Consider the following 24,668-nt stretch of genomic DNA (forward strand, 5'->3'; position numbering starts at 1 on the left):
GGCCTTTGTTGTTGTTTTTTTAACAATCACTAGGAACCAGTAATAACTTATTCCTGAGCTGTCCCCTTATGTATAGGTGTCTAGAAATTTTATTAAAAGAATTAGAAAACGCATTTTAACTATTGAGAAACGTTTTATCTTAAAAATAAGATAATAATAATAATAATAATAATAATAATAATAATAATAGAGATTTTTTAAAAGGGTCATATGATGCGATTTCAATATTTCCTGCGATTTCACACAACATCACAGTGGTTGGGGGGTAAAATTTTCATCGCTTGAGGCATTCGACCAATCACAATGCACTGGATAGCAGGCCAATATGAGCACACCTCGTTTTTCAGAGCGATGAGATTTGTAAAAAACAATGCATTTCAGAAAAGCAGAGCATAGAGGAAAAACAATTATGTACATTAACCTTAAACCACATTGCATTACACCAAATACACAAAAGAATGTTCTTTTTAGCGACGTCATATGACCCCTTTAAGTTGTATTCACAACACTGTTCCAGAACAGTTCAACCCAACTATACAGATGTGTGCAGTGGATTTTAAGGAGGGCTGTTGCCTGAACCTGCAGAGTAGCCGACAATGCCGTCTGTGCTCAAAGGCTGTTTATATAAAGAGGGACCGTTCCAACTTTGCAAGGACAGTCTGGAGCTTCTGACTCACAGCCTGTAAGTAAGTTTTTTATATTTGAAGAATTTGCCCCTGATGATTCAAACGCGAGTTTTGAGCGGTGTGGAGTAGCGTTTTGTTGTTTATACAATGTGTAAAAACGCAGTATAAGTCATAATAATCAGTAATTATGTCCCCAATGAATGCAACGAATGTCTTGTTTGTAATAGGTTTTATTGGTTTTGCTTCATCGCACCGTGACAAATAATCCACAGTATAGTAAGGGGCGTAACATTTCCGTCACACGCTTGAGGTATTTGGCCAATCACAATGCACTGGATAGCTGGCCAATCAGCGCACACCTCACTTTTCAGAAAGATGGGGCATAGAGGAACAACAACTATGTACGGTATGTGGAAAATAGTATGTTTTGTTTTTACCTTTAACTGCATAAACACATTGCATTACATCAAAATATACAACATAATGTTCTATTTAGTAATGTCAAATGACAATTTTAAAACACAGTAAGGAAAAGAAATGTTACATTGGGAGACCTGTATGAGATGAACTTATTTCATCGCAGATGTACCATGTTGTAGGACAAAGGCTTTTTAAAAATATTCTACCTTTTTGTGGAAACACTGAGTTCTTCTAAAAACTGCCCACTGATATTCCAAAGTCAAAAGATAGAAGATTTTTTTTTTTTTTTTGTGCAGTCAAGCTGATGCACCGCAGGGTCTGAATTTAAGTTCAAATTCATGAACAACAAGAGTGACCAAATGAAAGCACAAATTCATAAGCTCGGGCTGGATTTTATTTTTTTCTTCTTTTTGTTTTCATTGTGAGGAAGAAAAAGAAAGATGAAAGAGACCTTCGACTCAACTCAGTAATTGGTCAGTTAATTATCTTTCATAATGTGATAAATTATGCATGCCTCTCACAGTTTTATGGTCTCTATTGTCTTTTCCTCCATACCTAAATTATATTTCTTTTCAGTTTTCAGGTCTTTTCATTGCTTTCATTGATCATTTTTCAATTTCATTGTCTGAATAGTGATTGTCTTGTTTGAATGGCCATTTAACATATTTAATGAACAGCAGGGACTATGACAAGTAAGCTTATGGTCACAATTGAGTATCTTTGTTGCTTAGGCTATCCCTAAGGGGAAAAGATAACTTGCATATGTATTTGATGTTTTTATCCAGCAAGGGTTAAATATTTTCTTAGCTGGACAGTAGACCCATATTGCTTCCAACTACCTTGTCATGCTGAGAGAAAGAATGAGGTAATTAGTTTTAAGCTCAGATTGTCATAAACATTGATTTCCATGACAGTTGTCCTCAAAATAAACCTGTTTTACAGATACTGATCAATAAGACTCTGTGGTGAACACCCATTGTGTTATGTGATAAATACTCAGTTCTGAGACTAATGGGCATATTAAATTTTCAGACTTCTCCATAGAAAAAAATAGAGCAATATTCTACTTCTCCTTCTTTCTCCCACTTTCACTCTAACTCATTTGTTCTCTATATATAAACAACAAAATCCTCTCAGTCTCAGAAAAATCATCTGAAGATTCCATAAAAACACAAAGGTATTTACATTTCAAAAAATGAAAAGGACTGAAGAAATATGGTTTTGGGGAATGCTAAATTTGTTTTAATACATTGCAATATATAATCAGAAGTGGATAGTAATGAAGTACATTTACGTAAGTAAAAAGGACATACAACCACAACAAAATGAACAATTCATCTAACTCTTGAATGCTATTTAAAATATTAACCTCTCTCCTTTTTCCTCCTTCTCCCTCTCCTTCCTTAACAGGCGATGACTTTGCCACATTCTTCTTTAATAAAAAATTAAAACCTTCAGCACAAGTTCTCCACCCCACAAACTGTCAAACATCTTACCAGCATACATACTCTTGCTTACATCCTTCTCTCCACTCTCTGAGGCAGAAGTCTCCAAACTCATCCTTTCCAATCATCCTGCTACTTATCCACTAGATCCAATTCCATTGCACTTTTAGAGAACTACAGACTGGTATCCCTTCTTACTTTCATTGCAAAAACACTGGAATGAGTTTCGTTTAACCAAGTCTCTGCTTTTCTCACACACATAAAAAACTCTTGGAAAGCTACCAGTCTGGCTTCAGTATTGGGCATGTAATCAAGTCTGTCTTGCTCTTAGCTGTTGGAGCCTTAAGACTGGCAAGAGCTGCTTCAAAAACTTCAGTACTTGCTGGATTTGCCCACTGTGTTTTGATATCATCCTGTCAACACTGCTGGCAAAGTGCATCTCAGGAGTCAAACTCCAGTGGTTTGAGTCTTACATCTCAGATAGGTCCTTAGAGGTATCTTGTAGGGGCGCAGTGTCCAAGTCCAGCTACTGGGGTGCCTCAAGGCTCAGTTTGTGGACCACTTCTCTTCTCTGTCTACATGGCATCACTAGGTTCTGTCATTCAGAAACATGGCTTTTTATACCACTGCTATGCTTATGTGCTCTCCAGAAGCTTGCATTCTGCAAATTAATGGCATATTTATAGTGCAATCCCAAAGAGGCATGAAATACCTGACCTGCCCAGCTCAATCCAAGCATTCCTTAGCAATCTTTTTCACTGTAAAATCTAATAAGTTGAGCTTACTTAAAATAAGCATGCAAATTGATTGCCTTGAAAAAACTAAGTAAAGTGAAATAGGAATAGTATGTTGTACTGACAAATGCTTAGTTAGTATAGTTAACTTACACAAGAGTTCTAGTAACTAAAAAAGAACTGTAGGGGGTACTTGATCCTTTCATTTAGGTTTACTCATGACTTAGTATAGCTACTGACTGACTCCCAGAATGCATTGCGCAGAATAAATTATGGCGTTGCTTTGTTTTAAAGTTGTTGTTTTTATCTGCCAATTTTATTTGCTGTCTTGTGTCAGCAGTAGCACAACAAAAAGAGGAAATAAAATAGCTATTGTTACAATTAATTAAAATAAATTTAATTTAATTGTTACCATTGTTGTGATTCACGTGATGAATGTTTAAGTCTGTGTGTGACTCCAGCATATTATCACTCACTATTTCAGGATTATATAAAAAGCATATCAAGGTATTTATGAAAAATAACCTCTAAAAAAAGGTCATTATTAAACAAATACAAAAAAAAAAATGATTTAATTAAAAAACAGGTCATTTTTTAAAAGCAACCTTTTTATTACTTTTCTATGAAATCAAATAACTCTGATTTCATGATGCTTTTCTCCATTAACAGAGAGAAAATTATAGTAACATAAATGAAGTTTCAAGTGCCCAACCAAAGGGAACGCTAATCACTATAATGGTGAGCAAAAAACACATCCTTCCATTTTCACTTGCCCCTCTAACACTTGCACACTCTATTGTTTCTATACTGTCTACTTGTTTTCACTTGTTTTCAAACCTGCAATAATTAAATATGTTAAATAACACAAATGCATCTAAACCCATTTTATTAACTAATGTATTTGCTGCTGACATTTGATGTTCCAGTTCAACCATACTAATAAGCAAAAATGACTTAAGATAAACTATCAGTTGTGCTTCACTGTGTTTTTTATTTTAACTTTTTATTATTACTGAGTGTCGAACCTGAATTTACTTTTCCTTCAGCCTGAGGTTTATTCATTACACTTTTTGGTATGAAAGGGCTTATATATTTGCTATAAATAGAACTTCTTATATTAAAAACAATCAAGCCCTGCTCATATTTAAAAAGTAATGTAACATTACTTTCCATAAAATGTAACTAAGTAACATAATTAGTTACTTTTTTAGGGATTAATGCAATATTGTAATGCATTACTTTTAAAAGTAACTTTCCCCAAAACTGCGTATCATTACATAGTTTATTTAAGATCTGCACAGTATCACAGGTGTGGAGAGTTATTTGAGTGTTTACTGTGAGGCTGATATTGATTTTGATGTGAGTTGTAAATAATTTCAACTGAAAAAATACACTGTCCATATGTTAGGTTACCTTTTATTTTGATGGCCGCCTTAGTCTATTGACTATAAGGAACTTTGCAACTACATGTTAACTAACTCTCATTAGAGTATTAGGCTTAGGTTAAGGTTAGGGTAGAATGTTGATGTACTTGCAAAGTTACTTGTAGTCAGTCTGTTGGGGAACCTTCAAAATAAAGTTTTGGCATATAAAGTATTTAGCAGATATACTACTAATACTCCAATGACTGCTAGCTGACATGTAGTTGCAGAGTTACTTATCAACAGCTGTCTAGAGGGTTCCATCAAAATAATCTGACTTAAACTGATATTACAAAAAAAAAATTGTTCAAAGCAAATGTGTCATATTACACATTCATCTGATCTGATATCTGATCTTATGGCTGTTTAAGAAAAAAAAATAATTACTATTATTATTATTATTATTATTATTATTATTATTATTATTATTATTATTATTATTATTATTATTATTATTATTATTATAAGTGGTCATTGATTGCTTTAAGTAAAACAGCATGAGAAAGATGGCAAGATATGAGACTTATAATACATTATAACTATTATAAATATAATACATTGTAACTTAAGTGGATGCAACATGTTCACTGTGTTTTAAAAATCATTCCATTATCAAAAGCTATAACCACAAATAAGTAAATATTATAAAACATTGAAACTGTTCTTATGGATATTAATACAATTATATAGCATATTATAATTTTTTTTTATAATGCATCATGCATTCATTATAATGCCTTAAGAATATGCTTAATGTGCATTATAAAGGTGGGCTTCAGGAAGTGTTACTATACTTCTGTACTTTTACTTAAATAAAAATCTGTATTTACAACTTTCACTTGTATTGGAGTTATATTTGACCAGTAATATCTCAAGTAATAAAGTTCTTTGTCCAATATCTTCTGCTATATCTTTGCTAAATTATTATTATTATTATTATTATTATTATTATTATTATTATATGTTTTAATTGCAAACAAATTAATCGAGCAAATTCAGAATTATTTGTTACAATTTATTGTTAAAATAATATAGATCAATTGATCAATCGATCAATGGACAGATGGTTAAAAATCTATTGTAAATATCTCCAATATATTATCAGAATCAGACAAAGCTTAATTTTTTCATCTTGGTGTCAGGAGCTTCCGTACTGAAAGTACAAACATAGTGCAGACGTACATATAATCTAAGGTAATAAAAACACCAATAATAAAGAGAATGGACAATAAGTTATAAATAAAAATAGAGTAATAAAATATAAAGGAAAAAGAAAATGTCAGTAGACAGAAATGTGATTGTGTATATGTGCTATTTACAGATGAAAGTTTTGATGAGTTATTGACAGATGACAGTCCTGATGTGTTATGTGTTGTTCAGGTGGATATAGTCTGGGAGGAAAACTGGTCTAGTTTCCGGCCATTTTGGTGCTCCGTGTTCTGTAGCGCCAGCAAGGGAGCAACAGTTCAAAGAGGGAGTGTGCTGGTTGTGTGGGGTCATTAGTGATTTTACCAGCCCTTTTCCTCACTCTGAAAGTGTAAAGATCTTTGAGCTTGTGCAGGGGGGCACCAAAGTTCTCTTAGCAGTCCTGACTGTCTGTTGTGGTCTTCTGATGTCTGATTTGGTAGCTGAACCAAACCAAAGAGTTCTGGATGAGCACAGGATGGACTCATGATGGCCGAGTAGAACTGAACAGTTCCTGTGACAGGTTGAACTTCCTCAGCTGGCAGAGGAAATACAGCCTCTGCTGGGCCTTTTTCACAATAGTCAATGTGATTGTCCCAGTTCAGGTCCTGAGAAATGGTGGTGCCCAGGAACCTGAATGACTACTGCTGCCACAGTGCTGTTCATGATGGTGAAGTTTTTTTTTTTTTTTTTTTTTTCCTGAAGTCCACAAACATCTCCACTGTTCTGAGCAAGTTCAGCTCCAGGTTGTTTCAACTGCACCAGCCAGTCAGCTGGTGTACAGGGAGAAGAGTAGTGGGGATAGAACACAACCCTGAGGAGCTCCAGTGCTGATAGTGAGGGTCCTGGATGTGAGTTTGCCCAGCCTCACTGGCTGCTGCCTGATTGTCTGGAAGCTGGTGATCTACTGAGAGATTGAGGTGGGCACAGAGCTGGGTCAGTTTAGCTGAGAGAAGGTCAGGCGTGATGGTGTTGAAGACTGAACTGAAGTCCACAAATAAGATCCTTGCTTACTGTAATTCCCAGGTCTGTCGAGGTCTTGCAGGATGTAATCACAAAGCTTCTTGCTTACATGTTGGTAATTAATAATAGAGGAAATAATGGGCCTGTAAAAAAACTAACAGAGAGGATCAAAGGTCAGATCAAAAAGTTCAAACATGCAGAAAAAGCACAATTTCCAACTGTAATGTTTTTGTAACCTAATTGCATTCAGCAAATGAAAAAATATAATATGAATTTAATATTTTAAAATTGATCCATAATAATTAGATAAACAGTAGTTTTGATTATTAGTTAATGTTAAATTTAATATGTGAGCAGTTTTGGTTACCCAAGCCACAATAACTGACTGTGAATGGTGTCAAAACATAAGTGCATTCACAGTATACTGTACATAACAAATTGCTTGATTTTATAAATAAATAAATAAATAAAATACAGTATTAAAAGTTAAATTACATTCAAAATGGGGCCATTTTAACACAAAAACAATAGTATGTTTTAAGAAATGTTAAAAAGCAAGTACAAAAGGATTGAGATTTTATTTATTAATTCCTTGTTTAACCAAATAATGGCTAATTTAAAATCGAATAAATTACTGTAATTACTGTATGTACAATGGTTTGCAGCACTCTTGTATAAATTATATGTGGAACACAGAAGAGATTCAGTGGACCAGGCCACAGTAACAATGTTGTTTCCCATAAAAGATGACAAACATCTCAGAGATGTTCATTTAATTTATTAACATTGCAGATAGACAGCTACCTCAATAACTCTGTCATAAGTACATGTATTACAGCGGGACTCAGGCATCGCAGAACAAATCTATTGATGCCTTTACTTAAAGAGAAGAAAACTGATTTTATTAGTATTCTTTGAATTAGTATCCTAAATTGAGAACAATGTACATTTTGACTCCATACTAACCAACACAAATCCATACTAACGAAGAGAAACATCTGCTCTATTGATGCCATTGACTGGTTCATTGTCCGTTTGAACTAATTTTCAGAGTCTAGAAAATATGTTGTATGTGCCACCTATAAAAACCAAGACCTTCTCAAATCTCTCACTTTGTTAACAGTTCAAACATGCACTAATATGCTATTACCATAAAATCAGCACTTTTCTGTTAGAAAGTGTCAGCATTTATTGGGATGTGTGCAACAAACCGATGCATGTGCTCCTTTTATCAGTCTCTTGACTTTCATCTTCCTTCATCTGTGGAGTTATTCTTTATGCACATTAATGGAGGATGTGTTTGATGTCCGTTAGGTATCTCAGCTTATGATCAGGAAAATGAGTGACCTTTGCAGTGCTCAGGGAGATTGTGATGTACAATATAAGACTTAATGCAGACTTTCACTGGAAACAAAATCTGGCCAAAATGTATGTTGTAAATTGCTTTAAATAAATTTTGTTTAAACCTTCAAACCTGTCAAAATATATTATGTTAGAAGGACAACATATTCTATATATACTATAGAGAAGTATTTAAAATAGAAGTGAATTCTGCACTTCTTTTATGGGTGGTTTCCATTTTTATTTTATTTTTTCACTTTTGGCCAAGTGAATTGCTAAGCATAAAATATCTAAATGAATATACAATTGGTATCTGTGATCAGGTTTGTGATCACTTGAAATTGGAGTCAGACTGAATACAGAACTAGACTTAAATTGAAACTAAATCATGATAAATTCAGAGGTGCAAGTAAAAAACTGAACATCCTCTAAACCTTCAACCAGGCCACGGGACTCCACTTTTTGGTTCGGCGGGTGGATTCTTACAGAAGCATGCATTCCCTGGCTCTTTGAAAGAGCTTAATTTAACAGAAGGATGTAATGGAGCCACTGGCCTTTCACTTAGGAGGTGAACCACACAGCGGTGACATTAGAAGGGCCACTACCTTCTATTACAGTTCACTTATTTGATTCCTGTACCACAGACCCCCATACATGCACTCCTGACATTCACACTCACACATTTCAGGTGAAGAACTTAAAAGACACTAAAAGCCATGTCACTGCTTCCACAAATCAGTACAAAAAGCAAGAACCCCAAAAACATGCATATAACATTCAACACTAGTAAAGTAAAATGTTAATTAATGTGTACAGTATGAAAACATTCTTTTATTTTTATTTATTTATTTATTTTTTAATATAAGATGCATGCACAAAAGAACATGAGGACATCAATGATGTCTCATGTCTTCAGATGGTGTCAAGGTAATTGTCCATAAATTATACGTTCCTGCGGAGTTGCAGTGAAGTTTGAATACACAAGTTCAGTGCACAAAAGCTAAATGAATAACCTGGAGAAAGCAAACTACTAAATCTTTGACTATCAGTATAGCAACCATCAAATGTCAATCTTTGCTAGAAATAAACATGTGTAGGTGTGCTATTATAAATTGTTCTGGTGTCAACCCACAGCATAAAAATTTACATGAAACAGATTTTCATGGTCTTAAGGGTCTATTTGATTCATAACGGAGCAGTCTTTTAATGCATAATGCTTTTAGCAACACATGATGTTGATACTGACTATGCATCTGCAATTGTAGCAATGTCCTTACTACCAAAGGAAGTAACGAAGGTCTTACGGGTTTGGAACAACATGAGGGTGAGTAATTAATGACAGAATTTTCTTTTTAGGGTGAACTATTGATTTTAGTAAAAAAATAAAATAAAAATAAGTAGCCAAGAACACACAGTTTTAATGTAACCACAAACATAACATTTTTCCACAACCTAAAATAGACAAATGTAATATATATAATTTTATTTTATTCAGTCTGTTACGGACTCCCTAAGAACAGATTTAGATTATTTCCTCAGACTGTGTCTGATCGGGTGAAGAAGGGGTCATCCTCATTAATGATTGCTTTCTCCATATAACCTGTTACGCAACCTCTGAACAAACCTCCTTGATTTTGAACTTCTTATTCCATGGAACAGAGACTGTAACAGTGTATTGCTGAATAATAAGGGATTTGTTGTGTTCAACATGTTGAAGGTTTAATGGGGATTTTATCCTACATTTTTTTCAGAGACCTTAAAGTAGGTTATTAACGTAATCACAGATTTTGTATAGCCAGATGTTCGAATTGTGGCACAAAGTAGTTATTATTGCAGTCCATTCTGGCCAAGAACTGTCTGCTTTTTTTTTGGAAGGTTGGGCCATCAGAAGCTAGGCCTGAGTGTTTTCATGTTCCACCTTTCTTAAATGGTTCAAGTTTGTAACAATAGAGATGTCGTGATAACGAAGTGGGAATCCAATGGCAGAATTTATTAAAAAGAGCATAGTCAAAACAAGCAGGGTCAGATGCCAGAAAACAAAAACATCCAAGTTATGGGCAAAAAAGTAACCCAACAAGACAGGCAATGGTCAGGGCAGGCAGCAGTCAATCAAAAACAAGGTAATAGCCCAAGGATCAAAACACAAGAAAAGCAAAACTTAGAAGCATGTAAATTAGGAAAAACGGAAGGGCTGAAAACTCAATCACCAGCAAAAATAAAGAGTGTGTATGCTACAGTACTTATAAAGTCCTTCTAATATGAGACAGCTGTGAACTGATGATGAGATCTGATGAGAGACAGGTGATGCAGTTGATATGTCCGTGCAAAGGATTATGTGAAATTGAGTCCTGGGTAAAGTGGCAAGAGTCCAGAGTGGCTCAGCAACCCTTGTGGCTTCCCTTGTAATTTATTTTCACTAAACCACATTCAGTAACCTTTAATTAATTTTGCACTCTGGAAATGTTTAGCACCAGGGACCAGTGCTCTCCATTATGCATTGAAAAGACCAATTGTGTGTAAAAGTACTTCTGATTCAATTAAGGCATAGTTTGTCACAACACATGCATTCAGTGTAATGACCTGATGACAGAAATGGGAAAATGTTCATATCCATATTCAATGTTCATATCCTGGCACTATTCTTAACAGGTAATCCTATTTAACTGATCGATCAGATTTGTCAGGTGAAATCGGTTGACACTGACTCCTCCCAGTGCTGAGCTCTGTCTGCATAATGAAATCATCACGCAGGCAACGCTTTATTGATTTAGAGTCAGGCATTAATATTTCCTGTTCCTGTAAAAGCAGTGCTTGCTGATCACAGGTCTAATCTGTGTATTCAAACATTCTCTTTGTTCCAAATCAAGTCAAGAGGACTCACAATGACAGCATGGATACGAAAATAAAAAGGGAAGAGTTTTCATTGAAAGAGACAATAAGAAAGAGAAAAGAAGTACATATAGTGCGTATATTATATACACTCCTAACTGAGTTTGTAGATACAGTGTCAATAGTCCATTTGAGAGATAGGTGGTGGTAATGTACTTATAATTCTGCGATTCGCAGTAAAGCAAGAAAGAGGAAGAAGACGCATTATGCGCCGGCTGTTGAGAATGCGCTCAGGACAGTTCAGACATTGTGGTGAAAAATTATATGAATACTGTTCAGTTTCTTCTTTGAAACCAATCGTTTCATGTCTTTACACATAAATGTATCGTCACGAGCCGCAGGGTTTACTTTGGTTTTGTTTGTGTATGTTTTTTTTTTATTTTACTCAAAGGCATGATTCCCATTCACTTCCATTATATGACTGACAGACTGCAACGGTTTGGTTTAATAATCTTTGTTTGTGTTTTATTGAAGAAACAAAGTCCCCTACATCTTGGATGCCCTGGCGGTAAGCAGATAACCATAACATTTTCATTTTTGGGTGAACTATCCCTTTAAGGAAAGATTTCAGTAGATATGCTGTTGTGAGCACTTTCTTGCAGTCTAAACAACTACTGTTCTGTCACTTAAAGTTTACGATGATGTAACGAAAAACATAAACATGCAAAGTCTTATCCAGGTTTATCCCTGTTAGGAAAGAAATGTAATGAGCTGAGATGTAAGGCTCTCTCTCTCTCTCTCTCTCTCTCACACACAAACACACAGACACGCACACACACACACACGCACACACAGAAAGAAATGTAATAAGCTGAGATCTAAGGCTCTCACACGCGCACACAAACACACACAAGGAGAAAAAGGAAACAGAGGAAGTAATTCCTGTCAAGACATATTTATTTTTTGGTTGATCTTTTTCACTGAAATGAAATCAAATAGACTAAAACAAACAAATTAAAAAAATCAAAATGTTTTGACAGATAATTTGTGACACAGTATTTACATATTATGTTGCTCACAATGTTATTCAGAGGCCAGAAAGCTTAAAACAGAACCTCATGAACCAATACAATTGAAAATTGCTATTAGAATTCTGTAAGTCATCATCTTCATACGTTACAGAAACAAAATCTTTATCTTGTCAGTATTAAATGCAAGCAAAAATGTCTTGACTCCCTTTTCTATTACCATGAATTAGGCAGCAAGCTACAGTAGGTAAGAAATATGCATTTGAATTTTTTTTTTAAATAAAAACCCATTTTGTTAATATTCGAAAATTATTTTACATATTATTTCTTATACACATACTTGAACAATTTGTGTACTTTTATTCAAGTCTAAATGCTTGACACCAGTGTGTACCACCAACCCAGGCAATGCAGTATGAGAATTCCATACAGAAAGTAAATAATTCCAAAAAAAAAAAAAAAAGTAAATATTTGATTGATAAATATTCAAATATGGAACAGAAACATATAGTTTCACAATTTCCCTTAAAAAGAACATATCATTATTAGAATCCATTACTCAGCAGACCTATTCCTATATAATCAGATTGCACATTCTCATTTATTGACATGTACCGTACGTATTGATTTAATTATCGATATAGACACATGGTCTTGCTCTGATAAAGGTACATGTAACCGTCGCAGAAGAGTCGCTTTGCCACACCTTCCATCTCTCGAGGCACTTGATTAGCCAGCTGAGCCAGAGGCATATGTAGGTACCGGCCAACCTCAGGACATGCACGTACTTCTGGGATATTATAGCCATCACTTTCACCTACAAACAGGAAAGTGTATGATCAACATGTCCAAACCCAGTGTTAAAGGGATAGTTCACCCAAAAAATGAAAATTCTGCAATTAATTACTTGCCTTCATATCATTCCAAACCTGTAAGACCTTCGTTCATCTTCAGAACACAAATTAAGATGACCCTCTCATATACTGCAAGGATCCTTACACGATCAATGCTCAGAAAGGTAGCAAGGAGATCGTTAAAATTATTAATGTGTCATCAGGGTTCAACTGTAATATTATGAAGCTACGAGAGTATTTTTTGTGCGCAAAGAAAATTAAGATTTTATTCAACAATTATGCAACAACGTATGCTGTTCTGTGTCAACTGCACAGTAGACAGATACACTGTTTGCGTTGTTTACTCTTTGATCTGAATATAAGCAAGTTTATCTGAGCTAGACATGTTGCAAATGTTATTTCCATATATGATACTCTCCAAAATGCACTATAGGGTGATTCGGAGGAGACGAATTGTTGAATAAAGTTGTTATTTTTGTTTACTTTGCGCACAAAAAGTATTTTCGTAGCTTTGTTATATTACGGTTGAACCCCTGATGTCACGTGGATTATTTTAACATATTTAACATATAACACATTATTTTTATCTCCTTGCTAAGTTTCTGAGCTTTGATCGTGTAAGGATCCTTGCTGTCTATGAGAGGGTCAGAGAGCTCTCGGAAGGCATCAAAAATATCTTAATTTGTGTTCCGAAGATGAACAAAGGTCTTACAGGTTTGGAACGACATGAGGGTGAGTAATTAATGACAGAATTTTTGAGAGAACTCTCCCTTTAAACTAAAACCAAGCACACATTTACTTACCAACACGGTCAGCCATACTATCAAAGAAGATCCAGTCAGTATCCTGAGGTCCATATTTGACAAAAGAGACATAGTGGCTGGTCTCTATACACAGCACAGCAAACAGCTCGAGTTTCTCCCGTGGAGGAGTGCGGCGATCTGACCCTGAACTCTGTGAGTAAGAGAAGCCCTGAGGAAGAAGCAGGGTGCTGGGTTTGTGGTATTGACGCTGCTGGTGAAAGTGCACCTACACAAACATATCAGTTCACAGATGAACATATTATGTTGCATTGAAATGTAAGAAATATATAAATAAGTTAATGATTTCTGATATATACAGTACATGATTTACTTTTCTGTGCATAAGCCCTTTTAATAATTAGTCTAATAATTTAACAATAATAAAGCCTGTGAAAATACCCTTAAGAAAGGACTGAATGTATGCATTATAATTTATACAGAATATTATGATAAATGCAGAATGCATATTTAACACCCTACCTGAGTTGAACATTCTCCACAGAAATATTTGAATCCTGTATCACTAAACGTTTGGTCTCTGAAGCACTCGGCACACTCACAAGTTGCTAGCTGACCACACAACACACACTGCTGAGGACCTAATGAGCAAGTACATATATAACACAAACCTCAGGTGACTTATTAGAGCACAGAAATAGAGGGAAACACATTACTAGGAAAACCCGGAGACATTTAAGACAAGTTACCATCCGCAAGAAGACCTGTGATGTCCAGTTCTGTAGAAGGAATGATTTTTGGAAACATTTTGAAACTCTTCCCTGAGCGAGGCATAGTAAGAATCAGGCAGGAAGGCACCTGGAGGCATGAAGAAATAAATGCTCAGAGTAACAACTAGATCATACAATGACTTTTGCATGTATATTTTTGATCCATTTCTTGATATTAAGAAAAACACATACAGGATGTATATTCATTCGGGTCGCTCCAGAAATATTTAGGTATAGAGAAACAGTACCATCTGCAGGTCATTCATGAAATGTCCAATCAAAACGATTACCTCTGACAGTTTGAGACTGTTGCTGTAAAATGAATGTTCCAGTAGCTGCTGAACTGTCGGCAGGACTAAATGGTGGTTATAATCCATAAAGATTTGGTAGTAGTAACAACTTTGCAATTTTTGTGCGCCTCCTGCTTGGCTGCTAAAGATAGATAAAGTGATAAACATATATTAATGCATCAACTCCAAAATATTTGATAAACAAGAAGGCATCCTACTAAAATGCCAAGACATATTTAGCAGAAGTGACCTCTGAAAAATTAAGGGTAGGAATCAAAAATATAGATTCTTCTTCTAAAAAAAAAAAAAAAAAAAAAAAAAAAAAAAAAAAAAAACATACAAATATTTTTCATGATGTTCAGTTTCACTACAGTTTTTTTCTTATGTCAATTGTCTGACTTTTCAAAGAGATCAAGGTGTATTTTATTTATGTGTGTGTTTGTGTGTGTGTGTGTCTGTGTGTGTGTGTGTGTGTGTATGAGTTAAATGGTATAGTAGTTAGGATCAATTATGTGGTTCTTCTTCAAATTTTCTAAGAATAAACAATGTAGTCATGAAGGAACTAGAAAAGCTAAATTCCTTAAGATTCCTGTCCCTACTGACAAATAAAAACAATAAATATTTTCCTACCAGAGTATGAGTGGCGGATCCAGCAAGAAAATCTCCTGCATGATCAGAGAGAGGAACTCCTCGGGATCTGCACACATCAGGAAAAACACTATGCTTATTACAGTTCTATAAAACAGCCAAGAAATCTTTTATAGATAATGAGATCTAAATAATTTGTGGAAACAGCTGTATAATATTTGGGATCTGCGTTTTGATGACTTGTAGAGAAATGTAAAGTTGGACATTTTTCTTTAATATTCTGTTTGAAACTTGACATCGTTAACAAAGCTGAATCTGGCTATGACATCAAGGAGATAGGATACCCTTCTCATCTGTGGTGTAAGTGGGGCAGTGTTCCCGTTTCTGTAATTGTTTCCGAAGATTCATCACACTGTGCTCTGATACAAAACCTTGTCTGTAAATTAGGAGAGAAAATTAGGCTGTTTAAGCTCTCCTATTTGTGCATATGTACACAATAAGTTTAATTGAAATGTCTGCTTAGCATGACTTTCTAATGTAAATTTTAAAAGGTAATACAAAGAAAAATAAGGGCCACAATCTCACTTGCGGAGAGGGTTAACAATGTTCTTTAGCAGGATAGTTTGAATGGTTTTATATTCTGTAGTCTTAAAAAGCAGAGAATCCAGAACTGATGAACAGGAAAACACACTGGACAAATAGAAAAATCAGAAATAAGATCATGCAATATTACTGAACAGTTGATGAATGCATGTTAAAGAAAAAAAATCTTATACAGGAAATATAATTTAATATGCATTATCATACATTATAATACAACATACATTAAAACTCCATGTAAACCATGTCTAAATTGAGTTCTAACCTGAACAGGGCAGAGTCCATATAACAGGAGTTGCAGTGACCCTGAATGCCTTTCATCTTACCAATCAGTCGGTTTGAAACATCTTCGGTTCTAATAGGTGGCACATTTTCCTGTTCCTCAGATAACATTGCCTCATCATTATCTGTCACAGAGAAGAAGAATGAGGCACATAAGGAACGATGTGCAAGTTCCACTACAGTAGGTGGCAACATAATATTGGTTGGTGTTATCTACCTGTCCATGGTAAAGTTTCACTTTCTGCTAATAAACACACACTCACTTTAAATGCAGTACAATGTACTTTCACAAAAAACATATCTTTATCATGTATATTATATTTATATATCTTTATTTCTTACCAGACTGTCCATTGAACAGCTTCTTCTTTACAGCAGAAAAGCGATCATCAGGCCGACAAGATGAGAGTTTCACAAATAAACCACAGTGAGGAGCACAGTTAAAGTACCGTTTTCCTTTATATGTTCCATCACTCACGCCGGCACTGCTCTCCTCCTAAGAAAAAATACATATATTACAGTCTTAGTTTAACAAATGGTGAAACTGGCTTTTAGTTTAATTTCATTTCAAAACAACAGGAATTTCTGAAAGATTACAACAGTTGAACTGGTATTTAGAGAACCTACCAGTTCCAGTCCAGCGGTCATCCCAGGGAAATCGGGTAACTGGCCAATCCAGCGGACAATACCATAAATTATTGTTTTACCCAGAAACTGCACTAGGGAGCCAACAGTGATTTCATCAGAATCAGCACTACCCCCCATCCCTGGGCCCCGAGAAGTGTCAATTTTTTCAGTTTCATCTGGTCACAAGAAAAACAAAACAAAATATATTTTATATATATATATATATATATATATAACATAAAATATAACAATAACATTGTTTGCATGAGTGTCCAAACCCAAATGCTTATGCTAACGTTGACCTATGTGTTTTTCTGTGCTATAAATACACATAAAACATGCAGCAACGCATGCATACAGTATGTTACCTTTATTTAACAGCTCTTCTTTAATTACACAATCCAATGGGATCCATCTCTCTCCTCCATGCTTCCCCTCTTCATCCTTATCCTGAGAAGAGGAACATTTTAGAAAAGTATTCTTACTTAATGTAACATTGCACAATAGCTTGCCTTTGTGTTATTATACCTTAATCTGTATACTGCCTTGTTTTTCTTGTACAAACATATATGTAATATGCTTTTTAAAGATCTGTAATTTTCTTTTAATTTACATTTAGTTAACATAATTTATGGTTATAAATATGTTTCAAAGTGCACGTTTTTGCCAACAATACCATCATTGTTTCTGTAAATCACGGAAACATAACTTTGTGAAAACGGTGAGATAACATGCATATTACATGTTTGCATAGTGTTTCTTTACAAAGTGACATTACCAACTATTGGCATGGCCTGGATAAATACAGTGTTTATGTCATTTTTATGGATCTCTGTGAATGGGGATAATTTTGACGATGTTATCATCTGTATTCAAAAAATACAAGGGAAAAACTTTTCTTTAGCAAAACTTTAGTAAATCATTATCTTAAAAACATACCCTAAGACACAGAACAATATTCTGCAGCTAATATTTATGTAAACATCACGCATCATGCTACCAATCCAATCCAGAGAAATTAAAATAAATAAATAAATTCACCCAAAAATACAATTTATGTCAATATTTATTATTATTATTATTTTTATTTTTTTTGTTCAGTGGAACACAAAAGGTGAAATCCTTAACAATTCCCCCCTCTTTGTTCAACTTAAAGAAACTTTTATAAACTTAGAATCACTTTGAGTAAAATAATTTTTAATAACTCTAAGAAGTCAGTACTCACAGTAGATATGAGAACCATTTTGCCATCTTGGTGGTCCTTTATATCCATAACCATGCCATGGTGAGCATTTTTGTCACCAAAAAAGGTTACTCTGTCTCCAGCTTTGAGAGGCTCAGTAGACGTCATGGACAGGGGAGATTGAGTATGTAGAGGGGGTGCTGAAGGTTTATGATCATCTGGTTTGATTCTTGTAAAAGGGGCAAAAATGCCTGAGTTTTTAGAACATGTGAAGTATGTTTTGTGTAAGAAGGAACCATCATTTTGGCCTTTTCCTTTATCTTCCCCCTAAGAATAAAAAAGAATGTAAGCCTTATACAACCACATTATGCTTAGTGGGGTTGTTTGTATTATTCTACATATGCTCTCTCTTCAACAATACTACAGACACAATCTCACTCTACAAACAGGTTACTCACCTGCAGTTCCACCCCGAAGAAGACTCCTGTTATAGGATCTGAAAAAAAACGAGATGTGACACTGCCAATGTATCGAATCACACCTTTGAGCCACTGCCCTTTATATTCCACGAGAACCTGACAGCCTTCAGACAGTTTTGAAGCCTTTTCTAAAGCCTCAGGATTTTTCAGGGCCAAGAGTCGGTCATCACTGGACTCAAGAGCCATCAGTAGTTCTGCTTCTCTGCGTAACAATGGCTGCAGAAGAACTTTATCAAGGCATGTATCACTTAATTTTCCCATACAAACTACAGGTAAAATGTGTGTTTGTCTTTTTTGCCATTCATTATATCGTTGCTTATCTATGAAGCATATTTCACCAGCGGTTATGTACCCATTTGGTGAAGGCGGCTTTGCAGTTATGATGAAGTATAACTTGTTGTCAGCTGAAGCCATTTGTTGAAAATGTCTCTTTGAAAACTGAAGTACGTCAGGCTTTCAGGTTGACACAAGCGTTTCCACTGTGGGCATAGGCCTATAGCATTGGAGTAATGCTACTTGCTCACTTCCTCTGAGTAATGTATATTCCTCTTCGTCATTTAAATACCTTCAAATTAAAAACGTAAACAATTTAAAACAACTGCGCTGGTAACTAGGAAGAGCTGCGTAACGTTAGATAGCCTCTGTAAGACAGTCAACAAAAAATGTGAAATTAAGTTTTTAAATAAGTTAAATTCCACTCTCAAGCGGATTCATAAAATTAATCATTTCCAATTAAATTGAGCAAACATTCGATATAATTATGGTCATCATTACTTACCTATGTCAGTAACGTTAGTACTTTCGATTTCTGCAACCTAAACTGAAACTGTTAGAACTCAAAACTGTCAGCCTTTTTCCAAATACATAAACCTAAAAGGATGTTAGAATACAGATAGTGATGTGATTATCATAAGGTTATAATGCTTCTCTAAATTAAGCTACTCTCCAGCCATAGCTACTGTCGGTCTGTAAAGATTCAAACAACCAGAAGTAGTTCAGCTCAAAACCGAAACTTTAGAATCGTCTGTTGAGAAGCGGATCGTGATTGGATGTTGCCTGTACACGTAATCACAGGCTTCGTCGCGGTTTTATGACATCTGTGTTTTGGATTAAAGATGGCTGAACGTGAAGCGCTGAAAAGAGAAATAGAGGAATTGCAAAGTAAGTGTGCCTTCTTTATTTATATGGCGATCTTCTAGTGTAATTCAACAATGGTTTTAAGCCCTTTTCAAAATCCTACGTTCGTTATTTGTCACATTTACCTTGTGAATGAACTATTCAGTAACACCATGGCTGACTTATCCGATATTCACTAATTTTAGGATGTTTATATGTTTGTAATTTCTAAATTAACGCGGTTTGTTCGTTTTCATTTTGTTCTCGTTGTTAGTAACTTAGTGTCTTTTGCTGGTTGCTGTAGAGCAGGTTCAGCAATAAACAATGAGGAAATTACAGTGTAAGAAATGATCCACATTGTTATTTATGTACATTTTGAATGCCTCTGTTCGTTTATCTCTTATATCAATTTGGTATATTTGATAATATTATATTCTAGATCCTTTCTTAGTAGCTATTGAATAACTAATATAACAGATTTTGATTAAAAAAAAAATCCATTTAGGGTTAAACAAAAATTATTTCCAGAATCTCCAAACTTTGAAACAAATTAGATAAATTAGATCGTGACAATCTTAAGGTTAAAACCTGTAAGGAGATGGGGACCAGACCAGAACAAATTCATATTTTGTTTCTAAAACAGCGCTTATTGTTTTAAGATATGCACATAATTTATAATGTTTGTTTATGATTACAGATACCTTGCATTTGTTTTTATAGTTAACTGCTGTATTCTAACTATTTAGATTTGTATTTGTTCCACTTAGTTAAAAGTCAAAAGATTTTAAATAAAAAATTTCTGACACTGTTGTTAAGAGATTCTGTCAAGGGTTTAACATTAATAAGACTATCTCTGTTCACAAGGGGTATCTCATCTTATTATTATTATTATATTTAATAATAATATTTTTTCTATCAACGTTGCATTTACTGAAGTCTATTTCACTCAATTTTAAATAATCAGGTCAGACCAGATTAGTCTCACTTTAACCTTACATGCTGCTTCTTTACTTTGCAGACCTCATTAATGACTATAAAAGTACTCATGGTGACGTTCCCTCAAGTTCTACCCAGTGGGGTCATGCCAGACATGGCTCAAGGAGGGGCCGGGGCCAGAGTCTGGGTCATGCCTCACACTACACAAAGTCATATTCATCACTGCCACAACCGAATGTGCCTCATTCTTCTGGCAGCTGGAGGAAAACATACTCACTTAACAACCAGACCAACAGGACAGTTGGGAGCCATGTGTCTCATCCAGCTGTGGACCACCTGAACCAGCCTCACCATCACATCAATACATCTGGTGATACTGCTACTGGGAATAGTGCTGGACCTTTTGGAATCAACAGTGTTTTATTAAAAAAGTTGAAAGCTGAACAAACCACGGATAAATCTACAACATCTTCACTTAATGTCCAAAGTGAGGCTTCAAAGGAGAGGAAGAGTAAAGCAAGTGAAAAAAGGACTGTCCTTATACCTTCAACCGGAAAAGACGATCATGGCTGCTCATCTACCAGTACACTAACTGACTCTGCTTCAACATCTGACCCTGAAATGAAGCTAAAACCAACTTTGAAATCATCCTCAGCTGTGAACAATCCCTCTATCCCTTCATCTGTCAAACCTTCAGCTCCAGTTCAAGTCAAACCACACCTTTCCACTGCTGCCTTATCCAACAGGACTGTTGTAATGCCAACATTCAATCGAGATTGTGCTATGGCTTCTTCTGCCGCCTCTAACCTTCAGTCTCAGGCTTCCTTGAGTCCCACAAAGCTTCAGCTTAAGCTAGACTCAACTCAGTCATGTGTAGACTCGCCATGTCATAAGAAATCTCGATTTACTTGGGTGAAAAACCAAGAGAAGGTAAACATAAAAAGCTCACCTAAGCCAGTGACTTCTGGATCCTCTCCTGTTACAGCCACTGTCAAACGAGTCGCCAGCTCCAATAAGAAGGTGACTCGCAAGCCTAATCTTTCCCTCGGAGCTCCTAAGACCTCAAAGTACACCTGGGTGTCTTCGTCTTGCTCCTTGTCAACAGCTGGGAAAGCAAATGCTTTAACGAAAACGACACACAAGCCCCTTTCACCCAAATCTCTTAAAGTCTCTGTTAGGATATCTCAAGGTGGACTGGAGGTACCGATGAAAGAAAAGAGATGTGCCACAACCTTAACAAGTTCATCAAAAAAGACTAAAGCTACAGGTGCCTCCACATCCCATGCTGACCATGCCAGCCGGTATCGCTGGAAAGCGGCTGGACAAAACGCAACAGCAAATGCATCTAGCTCAATTTCTAGGACTACCCATAAAGGCACGGTCTATCAATGGACAGCTAACAAGAATGGTCAGAAGGGGGAAAAAGTATTTGCTCGGTCCTCAAACCCCACCTATATTAACCCTACTACCAGCCCACATTCAGCTGGTGCTTTCAAGCTCCGGAGTCGAACCAAGATCATCAGAAGATCTGCTAGCAGGTGAGAGTTCTGCTTTAAGATTGTGATGTGTATATACCATTTTAGGGATGCACCGATATTAGAATTCTGGCCAACATCATCATCATGGTATGGCCAAAATATATATTTTTTTATACAATTTTATATAAAATAGGCCGATGTATTTTTTCCTCTTGCAGGAGTAGTTATCTGTCCTGTTATGAAAGGAATGATAACAGATAACAGTCCTTGCATGACATGTTGAAATACAAGATGTTTTATTAGTGGAATTATTAAACACAAGTAAGTTTCAAAAATGTGTATTTGTGTTTAATATCAGGACATGGGATCATGCTAACATAGACAATTCTAAAATTGAAAAAAAATAATAAATAAACAAATAAATCTAAAACATGGAAATGTCCTGAAACATGTTTCATCATAAACTGTAGAAACCCAGTAGATTATATGACCTCTTTAAAGTGTCATAGGTTGTGTGTGGAAATATCGTTCTCAAACGCTCCTCTAGATGGCAGCAAAAATTTCCTTGAATTTCCTTTGCATGTCAATCAAACAAAGCAAGCATTTACTTTTTATTGACTTCTGTAACATACTTAAAAAAAAAAATATATATATATATATATATATATTATATATTATTCTTGCAGCATTTCATGTAAGTTGTATGTATGTCTATATACAGTCCCTCCTTCGAGAGAAGATACAGCCCCGTTGTGCAAACTTTAAGGAGCCGCTATTCGTTGTGTAGACGGACACACACTCAGGTGAAGAGTCCAACCAATACCAGGCCCAAAGTGCTGGTTTCATTTGGCAGACACAAGCTCCGCCGTCTCTCTCTCACCTCCACCTCACTCGGGACCTCAAGATCAGGTGAGTAACTATGACTGCACATTCACAAAAGGCTTTGCAACTCTCAAAACACAATGCAACTCTACATCTGCCTTTTTAAATGAACTGATTGTTTTCACCCCCTCTCTGACTAATTGGTTTAATTAGTTATCAACACAAAACGGTCTCTGGAATATTAATTATCGTGGCTTTGTATTCCTTTTGAGAGAGGTTGAGGTAGGCTGTATGGTCCCTTGGAAACACAAAACTGCAGGAGAGATGAACAGTACACTGGGTACTGTCATGAAAATAAACTTACAGTAGATGAAATCATGGAAATCTTCCTGTCAGTCTTGGCTGTACTGACTAGATCTGTGGTAAATGGAGTGCCCTCACATTACAGCCTAACCCTGTAATTTTATACTCCTTTTTTTCTATTCATATTTTTTACATGTTCTGATATGTAATTTTAAATAATTTAATATATATCATTTTGAATCCCACATTTGTCTTTATTGATAAGTATGCATGTTGCAATATTTTGTTTATGCTTTTATAATTCTTACATCTTAATTATTCTTATGTCTTATACATTTTGAGGCTGGAATACACTACATAAATTTTGCCCAAATATTTGGCTTGTTTTGTGCGATCAGAGTTCACAGATTTCACACAAAAAAAGAAGCATAGTGCATGATTGGTACAGACAGATTTTTTTTTTTTTTTTAGACCATGATTTTAATTGGAAGCATTCTTTCTTCCACTGAAAAAATTTAATAAAAATAAGTTAAGGATAACTATGTCATTCTGTCATTCAAGTTTACATATCTCAGTTGATCTTACAATTATGACATTTTCTCAGCGATTGCAAGTTACTAAGGCAGAATTGTAAGGTTCAGAATATCCAATTCTGAAAAAAATACAAATAAATGAGGAATCGGACTTTATATATATTGTAGTAGTATAAACCCTATTTTAAATCTCACAATTCTGACTTTTTTGAGTTTTAGAACACAAGTTGTTTTCATTTTTAATGCATATTCTATCAACAAAGCACACATTTCTGTGTTTGAAACAATGTGAAAGTCTAGTAGTGTGTGATCCTCAGTAGAGGGTGACACGGGAGTGGATTTTCCCGTCCCAATCCCATGAAAAAACTGGGGGAAAATCCCGTCCTGTCCCAATCCCGGAAGAATAACTCTCGTTCCCACCCACTCCTGGGTTATATATTTTTTGGCTGGAATCTGTCAGTTACAGTTAAAAAATAAATAAAAATAAAATACAATAGGCTACAGGCACAGCATGCCCACTTTAGTAAAATAAAAATGTTAAATGTATATATTTTTATTTTTTTATTTTAATGAATTGAAAGCCATCTTAAACAATGAACAATGTGCGTTGCACACACATTAAACTTCATGTAAATCATCCATGCTAACCCACACGTTTTCAATTTTTTGTTTTTGTATTTTTTTTTTCATTTGAAAGTAGACATTTCACTCTCTATAGATTATGTTATGTCTATAGATTAGGGTTGTCACTTTTGAGAAAAATCTAATTCGAACGGATATCGAATATCATGCAATGTATTCGAATATATTCGAATATCTATGTGCACGCCCCCCGGCGCATAAAACAAAAAACAAAACAAAAAAACACCATAGCCTAATGGAGATTCAATCACAAATGTATTAACAGTAAATCATAAACAGGACAATCTGGATTATTATTTTTTTTAACTTAATGTTTGAAACAGCATGTTATCAACTTATATGAAGTGCCTCTATGCATATCCCACAACATTAGGCTAAATGGAAAAAAAAGAAAAAGAAAAAAAAACAATAA

General features: G+C 35.2%; 2 protein-coding genes across 3 annotated transcripts in view; one reads left to right on the plus strand and one right to left on the minus strand.

The window, feature by feature from the left end:
- Positions 1–11,903: 11,903 nt before the first annotated feature.
- Positions 11,904–19,410, minus strand: LOC127959624 (ubiquitin carboxyl-terminal hydrolase CYLD). Of its 2 annotated transcripts, none has more exons than XM_052558907.1 (15): positions 19,205–19,410; positions 18,406–18,991; positions 17,990–18,274; positions 17,133–17,214; positions 16,765–16,940; positions 16,480–16,633; positions 16,121–16,262; positions 15,841–15,945; positions 15,600–15,691; positions 15,298–15,364; positions 14,668–14,806; positions 14,357–14,465; positions 14,130–14,248; positions 13,650–13,875; positions 11,904–12,809 (listed from the first exon to the last, which is right to left on the minus strand). In XM_052558907.1, exons 2-15 carry the CDS (start codon positions 18,838–18,840, stop codon positions 12,625–12,627), a joined length of 2,316 nt encoding a protein of 771 aa, XP_052414867.1. In that variant the 5' UTR covers positions 18,841–18,991; positions 19,205–19,410; the 3' UTR covers positions 11,904–12,624. The 2 variants fall into 2 exon arrangements, with proteins under 2 accessions (XP_052414867.1, XP_052414866.1); XM_052558906.1 differs by having other exon boundaries at positions 14,668–14,809; positions 19,205–19,409.
- A 5-nt stretch (positions 19,411–19,415) lies between these two features.
- The window catches only part of zc3h3 (zinc finger CCCH-type containing 3), a 71,313-nt gene continuing 66,060 nt past the window's right edge, over positions 19,416–24,668 (plus strand). The window contains exons 1-3 of the mRNA XM_052558905.1: positions 19,416–19,587; positions 20,561–22,016; positions 22,678–22,865. Of these exons, the coding sequence (XP_052414865.1) occupies positions 19,542–19,587; positions 20,561–22,016; positions 22,678–22,865 (1,690 nt within the window). The 5' untranslated portion in view covers positions 19,416–19,541. The remainder of the gene's footprint in view (positions 19,588–20,560; positions 22,017–22,677; positions 22,866–24,668) is intronic.

Source organism: Carassius gibelio, chromosome B6 (genome assembly GCF_023724105.1).
Source record: "Carassius gibelio isolate Cgi1373 ecotype wild population from Czech Republic chromosome B6, carGib1.2-hapl.c, whole genome shotgun sequence".
NCBI lineage: Eukaryota > Metazoa > Chordata > Actinopteri > Cypriniformes > Cyprinidae > Carassius > Carassius gibelio.

Coding starts and splice junctions, on each gene's coding strand:
- LOC127959624 (XM_052558906.1), bottom strand. CDS start 18,840: ATGGCTTCAGCTGACAACAAGTTATACTTCATCATAACTGCAAAGCCG. Junction 18,275..18,405: donor TCTTCGGGGTGGAACTGCAG/GTGAGTAACCTG, acceptor TTTTATTCTTAG/GGGGAAGATAAAGGAAAAGG. Junction 16,634..16,764: donor TGACCGCTGGACTGGAACTG/GTAGGTTCTCTA, acceptor ATTTTTTCTTAG/GAGGAGAGCAGTGCCGGCGT.